Genomic DNA, 12519 nt, shown 5'->3' on the forward strand with positions numbered 1-12519 from the left:
ATGATGCTTTGCTAAAACATCATGTGCCTCTCAGAAGTAGTATTTTATCTTTAAAATGCTTGTCCTGTCAACTTTTTCTCCTTAAACTTCCTATCACATCTTAAAATTTTTGCTACCATCTTTATTAGGCATAAATATCAAAGTTATACCTGCCTTATAAAAATATTGAACAGTTTTTCTTGGCTTTTAATACCCGGAGACAATTTAAAGAACATCGGGACTATCTGGTCTTGTTTTTGCTTGTCAAATCATAATTGCATAAATTTATGAGATGTAATGTAATATTTCGATGTCTACATACAATGTGGGATGATTAAATCAAGCTAATTAACATATCTAGCACCTCATTTACTTGTCCTTTTTTATGGTGAGACATTTAAAATTTATCCTGTTATTATTTTGAAATACTATATACGAGACATTCTTCTTGACTATAGTCACCGCGCTATGCAATAGATCTCAAAGCCCGTTTCACCTGTCTATCTGAAACAATGTAACTCATTTTCCTTCTGTTTTTGCAGATACTTCTCCCCTGGACCTTGTTCCCAGGCTCCGTCTGAAGCTGAACACTCTGCATGATCTCCCTGCCACCACAGCAAGCTATGAAGTTCATTACACATGCAGGTAGCAGACAGTACAGCTCTGCTTCCCTTTCTGAACACCTAGGGTAGCCTGCAATTATTCAGTGTGCCAGCCTGTTTCCAAGCCTACAACGTATAGTCCCTCTAGTACATACTCATTTTTTTCTCAGAGAGCCAAGTAGAGACGTAGGCAGTTTTCTTCTCAAAATGTGCCAGAAATTCCAAAACAATCTCAAGGCATTAAAGGCTATGTGCAGAAAGCATGCAGTTGTAGAGTCCCTCCTTTGCAGAACCTTGTACCATAGCCTACCAGCATTTCCTTGCTGCTTCTCTTCCTGACCCTCATCCTCATGCACAGACCATTGGATTTTACTGCACTCACGTACTTGTGTACTTCTTTCTAACAGCTGACTGAAATCCTTCCTACATTTTCAGGGTGGTGGGCAGAAAGTTTTTCTCAGGAAACATTGTAGGGAAGCTGGCAGGGGACAGTAATATATATGGGGAGGGTCACATTCTATTATTGATGGGTTTCCGTGGTCACAGGGAGTCAGGGCTGGTTGGAAATGGAAAGAAACAAGTTCATGTTAACACAGCTGAGTGCAAGGCTATGTCCTAAAGACCTGAGACGCTCCAGGCATAGGTTCAGGATACTTCCTTGTTGTCTTCTGATGAAACCAAAATCTACCATTTCTGTTTGAGAGTTTTGGGAAAGAGGTGGCAGGTGAGGAGGTTAGGGCATAGATGTGTGAATACTGCCACTATGAACCGCAAAGCACATTTGCCATGATTGGTCTAAAAATAAGATAATAATCCAAATGTAGCTAAAGATAGACTACTGTCTAGTTTCTCTCTTTTACACTCTTTGGCTACCAGTGATCCTTTATGCCTGTCCCTTGGGGGACTTAGGAAGGACAAAGAAGAGACAAGAATCAGTGTAACATTTAAACAACAGTGCAACCGTGCTGTGACAGCCATCTCATCGTGATGTCCTAAGTAGCCAGTGTTTCCTTCACAACACGACAATGGTAAACAAAGATGCTTTCTGGATGGCTGAAGCAAATGTGATTTTTATGCTCAGATCATCCCCCTGCCCTTAAGCCCCTACCATGGTTAAAAATTTTTTTTTCTTTTTTTTTTGCTATGAATTTTCTACATGGAGATAGGTGAAATGAGACATTATTTTCTTCTTCTGTTTATTTTCTATGTTACACAATTTCAAGATGCTGGAAATTTTGTTGAAACACTACTCACTGCAGAGAATATAAGCTTGCATATTGAATTCTAAAATCCCCCTGTTGTGTGGCATTGCTAAGAATGCAGGAGGGGAAGTTCTGTTATGTGAAATCCCAGGGTTATGACAAGTTTGACAAGATGAGCTTGATTGACCTTACCTCATGTGGTCACACAGGCAAATCTACCATCGAGGTTCTCAAAAACAGATAAGGCAGATGAGGAATGGCCCTCTAGAGATGAACACTGATTTATTGTAACCTGAGTAGAAAAAATAAATCTGGGAGATTTTAAAACATCGTTTAATGAGTAAAATAATGCGATGTGAAGAATGATGGGGTTTTATAATTCCTCTCTAAGCCCCACGGTAAAAATTACAAATCATCATTGTTTAGTAAAAATCGGATGCATTTTTTAAAAATTCAACTGGAGCAGGAGGATGGGAAGAAGTAAGTATATTCATTAAAATGTTTATTGGTGAGCTGTGGCTGTTTTTCATGAGCCACTGACATCTATTCTAATACACAGACAAAGAAAATCCTCAAAGGCAATGCTCAATGAGATCTTGGCAATATTTTTCACTTAGGAAGGATTAATTTCTATGAAGGAAAGCTTTTTAGAAACATGAAATAATGAGCTCTAAATGTATGTCCTTGTCAGGCACATTAGCACAAACGGCTTGGACTGTTTCCTAGAGGAAATTAGATGCTTGGTGGGATGCAGGAGTAGAGGGAGTACATTTTGATTGGGAAAAAATGATTGGGATTTAGGATTGAGTGAAGGTGAACCTGAATGATCCTCAACTAACAAGCCTGAGTCAAAGACTCTGATCTGTAGAGAGAATAAACTGCAAAGGAGAAGCAACTAGAGACCAGCGTTGTATAAACCCTCCTGTCCAGGATAGAGCTAATTTCTCTGCCTGCTGAATTACAGCCTAAAAATGCAAATTCAGTTATTTGTAAGCTATGTTTCCCAGTCAAACTACTAAAACCCAATTCTATGATTGCAAAGAAAGGGAGAAAGACAGAGGTTGCCTTTTGGCATCTAAAAACACATGTCTCCCACTACTCAATTGTGACTGCTCAGAGAGAACAACTCTCTGTCAATGGAAACTGAGAGGTTGTGGGAAAAATAATGTGATGATGGGCAACAAGATGGCAGAAAGGAGGAGAGCAGTTCATAGAGATAAGAAGTGATCAGAGAAAAGAAAAACAAGAATTCGGTCGTTTCCAAATGTCTTGTCTGTTTCTTCTTTTATCCTGTCTCCTCTCCACCTACCCTTCCATGATTGCTGCAGGTATACACATAGAGTACTTTAATTTGTGAACATCTGTTCATCCAATTTGAATTCCATATTCTCTAGGGGAAATTCTGTGATGCAATGAGCATAAAATGAGTTGCAGAACCATTAGTAGCAACAAAGGTGGGGAGGGGGTCTCTTACCTGAGGTGCTGCTTTGAAAACATCTTCTAATATTCTTGGCTTTCCTAACGAAGTGCTATCACCTCTGCAGATGGTAAAATTATGTATGTATTTTGTGGAATTCCCTTAGCAAGGACGCTTTCATTGGGGGAGTTTAATAAGAATGATATTCTTTGGTGGAAAAAAGAACACTGGCTACTTATGATATCACACTGAGATGGCTATAGCACGATTGCAGTGTTGTTTAAGTGTTACATTGATTTTTGTCTCTTCTCTGTCCTTCCTAAGTCCCCTGAGGGATAGGCAAAAAGGATTGCTGGTAGCCTTTCCCCACTGCAACCTGTAAATTTAATTCAATAGGATCTCACTGAAATCTGAACATTTAAGTCCAAGTAAATATTACCTGAAAGTTATTTTTAAAGGGCTACATGAATTTTTAAATTATGCTAAAAGATTGAGAATCATAATGAAGAAACATGTTTTTAAGGGAGATTTAAAAGGAGGAAACATTGTCTAGTCCAACTCCTGCCCTTCTCCATAGTCAACACATTTACCAAAAGCCAGAAGCATACATAATTTCTACTAATTTTCAGAGAAAAAATAAAAATTCATACTACAGTTATATAACTTATTATCTAAATTTGGACATTAAAAAATATAAATGGGAATTTTTAAAACATCTATTAAAACAACAGGCATAACCTAGAACTGTCCTAAGCAAACTAGATAACTAGAAGTATAGCCGCCCTACTTACCTTCATCCTATAGATGTGCACAGTTAGTGCTGGAACCATTGCTACAAATCCTTCTCCAGCTTGATGGAGAAATCACTATGGAACTGGCACATTGCTGCTGAGTCATCCTCTCCTTCACTTCATAACTCATCATCTAAATGTGTTTCTATATTTTCAGAAAGTTGAGGCTCAGGAAAAGTAAGCAACTTTCTCTCCACCTCACAGCAACCTATGCGCTATACTTCCCTTATCTTTTATAAGTATCCATCCTAGAGTTTCTAGATCCTCAGGAATGTTCCCCATGGCTCCCCTGACATGAATTATGACATCACTAACACTCCCAGGGATGTAGTTTGAAGAGTATAATTTTTTTCCCCTAGTGCTCAGTACTTATACTAATTTCTAGATCTCAAGACCTGATCGTCTTGAGCACTGTCATATTCAGAGTGATCCTCAACAATGAAGTTTTAATATTTCTTTCTTGATAATAGGAGACAAACTAAATATGTGTTTCAGTATACTCATGGAGGTAAAGTCTTTTAACAAGCCCAAGTTAAGGAACTGTGGTTATCAACATTGTTTCTAGATGATGGCTTCTTTTTCTCCTTCTTGAATGGAGTTTAATGTTGTTAGTGTTCAGAGAGAAAGGTCTAACATTTAGGACTCTTGGCCCTTCCGAACTTCCTTCCCTTAAGAGCAATGCCAGGAATAAACTTTTAAGAACAGAGGGGCAAACTAACAGTAAAGGCACAAGGGGCAAAGCTTAAGCTGAGTCTTAAGGGACTAATTTTCCTCATCTTTAGAATACTGCATAGACAGAGGTTCCACAGCATTTAGGAGAATATTGAAAACTGGGAGCTTCTGCAGGATGGGTGAGGAATTCGTGAGGACTGGCACTGAAGGAGCCCGAGTAACATGCTAAAGAGCTAGACTTTATTCTGTGTCCACTAGGGAATAACTGAAGAATGTTGAGCAAGAGAGAGATGTATATATAGTAAGCACCTTTTAAAAAGAAGTCAGGTGACTTTGAAGAGCTGGATTGTAGGGTGTAACATGATGCCAGAAGAGTAGCTAGGAGGCTCTTGGCAAAGCTTGGATAAGAGGACAGATCTGAGCTAAATATCTGACTGACAAGATTGATAGAAATGCATGAATCAGCAAGAGATTCAGGTACTAAACTTATAGGTCTAGGTTTCTGCAATATATATATGTGTGTGTGTGTGTGTGTGTGTGTGTGTGTGTGTTTATAAAATATAGAAACTATACAGAACCACTTAAGGAAGCATTGTATTACCAAAAATAGAAAAGGAGATGACTACCAGATTTCTGGCTATGGAAAGAGGGCAGTTGGTGGCATTTTAAACCGAGGTAAGGATTACTGAAGAAAGAGGGACTATTGGTAAGGAATGAGTAAAAATAGTAAGTTAAGTATGAATGTATTTCATTTATTCATATGACACTGGACACAGATGTCCAGAAACTTATTAATAAGTGTCATCAAGTAAAATGCTCTTCATTAAATGCATGATAATACTAGGATTAAGAGGAATGAAGTAAATTTAGAAAGATCACCCAAAGTCTTACAGAACTGGAATTGAAACACGAAGCTTCTGAGAGTCAACCCAGAAACTTTCTCTGAGTCAAAGCTTACCATGTCTTGCTGTTGTTTAGTTAGTTAAAAGAAAAGTTGGTTGACTTAATAACAGGATTTTAATTCCAGGAAGAATTTTGCTTGAGTGTTGCCTTTTTGCCTGAGTTATTGCTATGTATGCTAGCTGTGTTTCCCCATTAATTGCATTTAGAAATTGTATAAATCCTGCTTCTGGAGCAAAATTCTATAAGAAGATGACACACCTCTGTGCTGTCAGAGGATCCTGAGAGGGTTTCTAAAGACTATTGCTGAAGGCAGTCATAATGTTCAGTTTGGGTGTCCCCATTTCCTCTTTTGTTTTATTCTGTTCAGCTGTGTTGGAATCAAGCAGAGGAAGTAACCCAAAGTGCATCTGGTTTAGAAGGATTCTCAAACTTCCCTCTCCAACATCTGCCTTGCGATGGGATCATTAAACAAAAGGTGACCTCACAAATAGCCCTTTGTCAAACAAGCAGCCTGTTTTTCTCATGAGAAATGCCCTTTTGCCTAATGTGGGTGTTGAAACTGTCGCTCATCAAAAGTAAAGTGTCTGCCCCTCATGGGTGAGCACTAGTGATGGGAATGTGACTAGTTCTGCAAAGTGAAAGCAGATGTTTGCAGAGAGGAGTCAACATTGAGAAAGTGTTTTAGGATCACATAAAAATATTGTTAATAAAATATTACTTTTTTAAGAAACAAAAAGTCCACAACTGATCTTTCAGGCTTCAGTGAGGGCTGTTTATAAGATTTCAAAGGGTATTTTTCACAGTTGTTTCCATCCCAATGATTCTAAAATGATCCTTATTTAAAGTTATGGTGACTCAATGACATTTCTTTGGTTGTTTTGTTGTTTGAAGGTTATTAGAAAATGGTAACATCTTGGTATATTAGGTTCAATTTTAGTCAGTGGTATATTTTCATCATCCTGTTTTTATAAGTATCAAAACATGTTCTAGATATTTAGATTGATATCAGACAGTGGCTTTGTTCAAGTTGGATGAGCCAAACAGGACTTGCACATTTTAAGATGTTGGTTTTGACTTATACTTTGTAAGTCTCTTTGTCTTTGACTTTTGCCCATGAATTTCTGCTTAGCCAGAAAATACTGTGTGTTTGGTATTTTGTTGTTGTTTTGTTTTACTTTGTGTTGTTTGCTATAGTTAAGACAAACCTAGATGTTCAATGTATAACCTTGTTGTTTTGGGGTAAATTCTTTGGCTGAATCACTCCACACCAAATGCACAAACCTGTATATATCCACCTGAAGCATGTCTCTACTTTAGAGTGATACAATCTTGACCTGTAACAAGTCTTTCTTTCCCCTCGTGACATCAAGGTTATGAGTCCCACAATCACTTTAGTTGACGGAGTTCTCCACAATGTGTTTCAGGGCCTGGTAGTTAGGACTATGTTCCTACATTAGCCTCTGTGAGTGGCATGCTTACTGAAATGTGCACCAGTGGCTCTGATCTCTTTAATCACATGAGGGAAGGGAAGGGGAGAGAGAGGGAAGGCTCTGTGATTATCTGATTCCCATGGAAGTGTTCCTTGTTTTGTTGCTGGAGCACTACAAGGCAAATGCTACTCACTTCTTTTAAGAAATCCCAGCTGCAGAGGAGCTGCTGACCACAACAGGGTCTGTTGCCAAAACACTCTACTGGAGTGCTGCTGTGGCCTAGAAATAGCTGCAAATAATGAGAAGTTCTCAGAAAAAAAGAAAAAAGAAAAATGAAAGCTCATGGAAATATTTCAAGATAAAAGGAGTCTTATCTGTGGTTATGTATATACAAACACAGTTTGTGGGTTTGGAGACCAAGGCCATACTTTTGTTCATACTGTTCAGGCTCCTTTGTTCTAGCTGGATTAGGGAAAGTTTTTCTCTTGGCTTAGATGACATCAGGTCTTAACTGGTGGCTCTGTAGTATTTTATTTTTAAAATGCACAAAGTATAAAAAGGTAAGCGGCACTTAATAATTTGGTTACTGTATTAGTCCATTCTCACATTGCTATAAAGAACTACCTGGTATTAGGTAATTTACGAAGAAAGGAGGTTTAATTCACAAACAGTTCCACAGGCTGTACAGGAAGTGTGGCTGGGGAGGCCTCAGGAAACTAACAATCATAGCAGAAGGCAAAATGGAAGCCAGCATGTCCTACCTGACTGGAGCAGGAAGAATAGAGAGAAAGGGGAGGTGCTACACATTTTGCAACAACCAGATCTCAGGAGGACTCACTCACTGCCATGGGTAAAACAAGGGGAAAGTCCAGCCCTGTGATCCAATCACCTCCCACCAGGTCCCCCCTCCAACAATTGGGATTATTATTCCACATGAGATTTGGGAGGGGACATAATTACAAACCATATCAGTTACTTTTTATAGAGAAGGTAAACTTTGATATCATAGCTGTGGTTAGAATATACAGGTTGTTCAGTTGTTTTTCTCTAATCCATGATGTTACATCTCTGTGTTGCTGGAAAAATTTCTTCAGATCTTGACCTGTAACAAGTCTTTGTTTCCACTTGTGACATCAAGGTTATGTCTTCAGTTTACTTTGACTCTAAACATGTCATTAATCCCAGCCTATAAATGGAGTATGGAATGGGGAAGAAAAATGTATTTAACTGGATGCATCACTATTATTTCTCCAAGCTGTAGGCATGACCTTAGGATGATGACACCCAAGAACAGGAGGATGAAAAGCTTCTTACATAAAATATGCAATAATAAGAGTAAAGTTTTTGATGAATGGGTACTGAAATCGATAAATAACATCCTTTTTTTTCTCCTGAGTTTGGAAAAATAAGACAGAAGCCAAATAAAAGAAGAATATAAAATTACTTTCATTATTAATAAAGATTGCATCAGAAAATACAATTTAATACGTAGCAAAGTGGACATCTAATATTTTCTGTACTTTCCATAATGGATTCAGTCTAGTACTCAGAACTATAGGCATTCCTCTTGCAGGAATGGGGGCAATCCACATGGTTGAGAGCAGGACACAGTGCCCCCTCTGTACACATAGCCCATCCCTATAAGAGATCAAAGCCCACAAAGCCTTCCTTAAAACTCACATCACATCAACTCATTCTTCCACAAGGAAGTATGGAAAAGATTGGGAACAGAGGTCAGAGGAAAGCATAGAAAGTCTGCTATGGAAATATGAGGCAAGGGAAGTTGAGACTCTTTAAATATTCATTAGCAGCATTAAGATAGAAGTGAATTATAGTTGGTAAAGGGAGAAAAATGTCAGCGTCTTAGAAGTTCTAGGAGTGAGATAGACAATGAGCCTACTAGGTAAGGAGGTTAAAAATGGAGGAGGATGGCCAGGCGTGGTGACTCACGCTTGTAATCCCAGCATTTTGGGAGGCCAAGGCGGGTGGATCACCTGAGGTTGGGAGTTTGAGACCAGCCTGACCAACATGGAGAAACCCCATCTCTACTAAAAATACAAAATTAGCCTGGTGTGGTGGCGCATGCCTGTAATCCCAGCTACTCGGAAGACTGAGGCAGGAGAATGGCTTGAACCTGGGAGGCGGAGGTTGCGGTGAGTCAAGATCATGCCATTGCACTCCAGCCTGGGCAACAAGAGTGAAAATCCATCTCAAAAAAAAAAAAAAAAAAAAAAAAAGAGAGAGAGAGAGAGAAGGAAGACAACAGAAGGTGGTGAATAAAGGCCACTTTTTAGCACCACCTTTGCTGATTCAGATGGGCAAGTAGGAGGCTGAAGTGATTGATAGATTTAAGGGGCTAAGAGTACAGAAGTTGGAGTCCAAGTTCTGTTGAGGGGCAAATCCAGGTAGTCCTTGCTTTCTTCAGGTTTGAAATCCCTGAAGGGCTGCACCCTAGGAGAAAGGATAAACTAAAAGTAAACAGATTCTCACAGAAACTGCAGCTTATCTTAGAATTCTCTTAATTCCTATACTTAAATTGAGATGATTTTAATTTGCACGTGCTCACAGGCATGTGGCAGAAATAAATAAAAATACTCCCTTATGGATGATAACACCATATTACTCCTGAGTTTACTTTCACAAACAATATTACAAATACAATTTCTGGTTGATAATAAAACATTCATGGAAATATGAGGCAAGGGAAGAGACACGAATACAAAGAGACAAGATAACATGAATGGGAACTAACTGGAACACAGAACAATATAAGTATATCTTCAGGTTTCCAGACATTGGTTTTATCAGATACAGACCTTAGCATAACTATGCTTTCTATTGCTCAAGGAAAAAAGAGACAATATGCAGAATTATGGCAAAAGTAAAAAATAAAAAACTTTACAAGGAAACAATAGTGAAGTTTTAAATTTTAAAAATACAGTAATCCAAATTAGGAACTCAATACATGAGTTTAGTAGCAGATTAGATGCACCTACAGAAAGAATTGGTAAAATGAAATACAGGTCAGGAGAAAATATTCAGAATGAATAGAGAGACTAAAGGAACAGAATATAGAGAAAAGAGAATAACAGAGTACACAATGAGAAAGTAAAATATTTGTAATTGAAATCTTAGAAGAAAAAGAGAGAGAAAATGAGAAAATAAATACTTATAAAAAGAATGGCTAAGAATTGTCAAAAAGTTGATGAAAGATACCAAGCCTCATCCACAAACCCTGAAAACCCAATGTACCATAAATAAAAAGAAGGCATATCTAGATAAGTCATTATAAAAGTATTGAATAAAAAGGCAAAGAAAAAAACGTAAATTGTCTAGAGCAGGATTGTTGTTATTGTTGGTGCTAAAAAGACAAAGTAAACGTAAAGGAACAACAAGACTAAGAGCTGATCTACCTAAACAATGCAGCCAAGAGGAATTATACCTTTAAAGTGTTGAAAGAAAATAACTCTCAACCCATAAACTGATAATTAGTGGGAATGATGCTTAAGAAAAGAAGGTAAAGTGAAAACATTAAGGTGCTTCTTCATCAGCAGGCCCACAATGAAATAAATATTAAAGAGTATACTTTAAGCAGAAGAAAAATGACTCCATCTGGAAGCTCAGAGGTGCTTCCAAGAGCAACAAAAATGGCAAATATATCATTCAATAAATTAATACTCTCTATACAAAATAATAATAAAGTCTATCATTTAATATTTATACGTGACAGATTTAAAAATAAATGAAACCATGTCATATGATATGGTTAGGTTTTGTGTCCCCACCCAAAGCCTTTTTTGAATTGTAATCCCCAGTTGTTGAGAAAGAGACCTGATGGGAGGCAATTGGATCATGAGGGCAGTTTCCCCTATGCTGTTATTGTGATAGTGAGGGAGTTTTCATGAGATCTGATGGTTTTATACACGACAGTTCCCCTGAGCTTTTCTCTTTGTTTCTCCAGCTGCCTTGTGAAGAGGTGCCTGCTTCCCCTTTTGCCTTTCATCATGATTGTAAGTTTCCTGAGGCCTCCCCAGCCATGCAGAACTGTGAGTCAATTAAACCTCTTTTGTTTATAAATTACCCAGACTCAGGTAGTATCTTTATAGCAGTGAAAGAATGGAATAATACAACATCTAAGTTGGGAGAAATCAAATAGAAATAATATACATTAAGATTTTTACAGATGCAGAAAAGGCTTTTGACAAAGTTCAATAGCCCTGCATGCTAAAAACTCTCAATAAACAAGATATTGATGGAACACATCTCAAAATAATAAGAGCCATATATGACAAACCCACAGCCAATATCATACTGAATGGGCAAAAACTGGAAGCATTCCCTTTGAAAACCAGTGCAAGACAAGGATGCCCTCTCTCACCACTCCTATTCAACATAGTATTGGAAATTCTGGCCAGAGCAATCAGGCAAGAGAAAGCAATAACGGATATTCAAATAGGAAGAGAGGAAGTCAAATTGTCTCTGTTTGCATATGACATGATTGTATAGTTAGAAAACCCCATCATCTCAGCCCAAAAATCTCCTTAAGCTGATAAGCAACTTCAGCAAAGTCTCAGGAAACAAAATCAATGTGCAAAAATCACAAGCATTCCTATACACCAATAACAGACAAACAGCCAAATCATGAGTGAACTCCCATTCAGAACTGCTTCAAAGAGAATAAAATCCCTAGGAATACAGCTTACAAGGGATGTGAAGGACCTCTTCAAGGAGAGCTACACACCACTGCTCAAGGAAATAAGAGAGGATACAAACAAATGGACAAATATTTCATGCTCATGGATAGAAAGAATTAATACCATGAAAATGGCCATACTGCTCAAAGTAATTCATAAATTCAATGCTATCCTTATCAAGCTACCACTGACTTTCTTCACAGAATTGGAAAAAACTACTTTAAATTTCATCTGGAACCAAAAAAGAGCCCGCATAGCCAAGACAATCCTAAGCAAAAAGAACAAAACTGGAGGCATCACGCTACCTGACTTCAAACTATACTACAAGGCTACAGTAACCAAAAGAGCATGGTACTGCTACCAAAACAGATATACAGACCAATGGAACAGAACACAGGCCTTAGAAATAACACCACACATCTACAACCATCGGATCTTTGACAAACCTGACAAAAACAAGCAATGGGGAAAGGATTCCCTATTTAATAAATGGTACTGGGAAAACTGGCTAGTCATATGCAGAAAACTGAAACTGGACCACTTCCTTATACCTTATATAAAAATTAACTCAAGATGGACTAAAGACTTAAACATAAAACCTAAAACCATAAAAACCCTAGAAGAAAACCTAGGCAATACCATTCAGGACATAGGCATGGGCAAAGACTTCATGACTAAAAGACTAAAAGCAATGACAACAAAAGCCAAAAATGACAAATTAAACTAAAGAGCTTCTGCATAGCAAAAGAAACTATCATCAGAGTGAACAGGCAACCTACAGAATGGGAGAAAATCTTTGTAATCTATCTGTCTGAAAAAGGGCTAATAT

General features: G+C 37.9%; 1 protein-coding gene across 4 annotated transcripts in view; it reads left to right on the forward strand.

Moving 5' to 3' along the window:
- LOC135966529 (uncharacterized) overlaps positions 1–11093 on the forward strand; it is a 273782-nt gene extending 262689 nt beyond the window's left edge. For 3 of the 4 annotated variants that reach the window (XR_010579864.2, XR_010579863.2, XR_010579865.2), the window contains exons 2-3: positions 522–624; positions 10958–11093. Coding sequence is in view for 1 of the 4 variants with exons in the window: in XM_065525465.1 (XP_065381537.1) it covers positions 522–560 (39 nt within the window). In the remaining 3 variants the exon portion in view is untranslated. Of the gene's footprint in view, positions 1–521; positions 843–10957 lie in introns of those variants that run through there. The other variant, XM_065525465.1, reaches the window with a different exon arrangement.
- The last annotated feature ends 1426 nt before the right edge of the window (positions 11094–12519 follow it).

This window comes from Macaca fascicularis, chromosome 12 (genome assembly GCF_037993035.2).
Source record: "Macaca fascicularis isolate 582-1 chromosome 12, T2T-MFA8v1.1".
Taxonomy (NCBI): domain Eukaryota; kingdom Metazoa; phylum Chordata; class Mammalia; order Primates; family Cercopithecidae; genus Macaca; species Macaca fascicularis.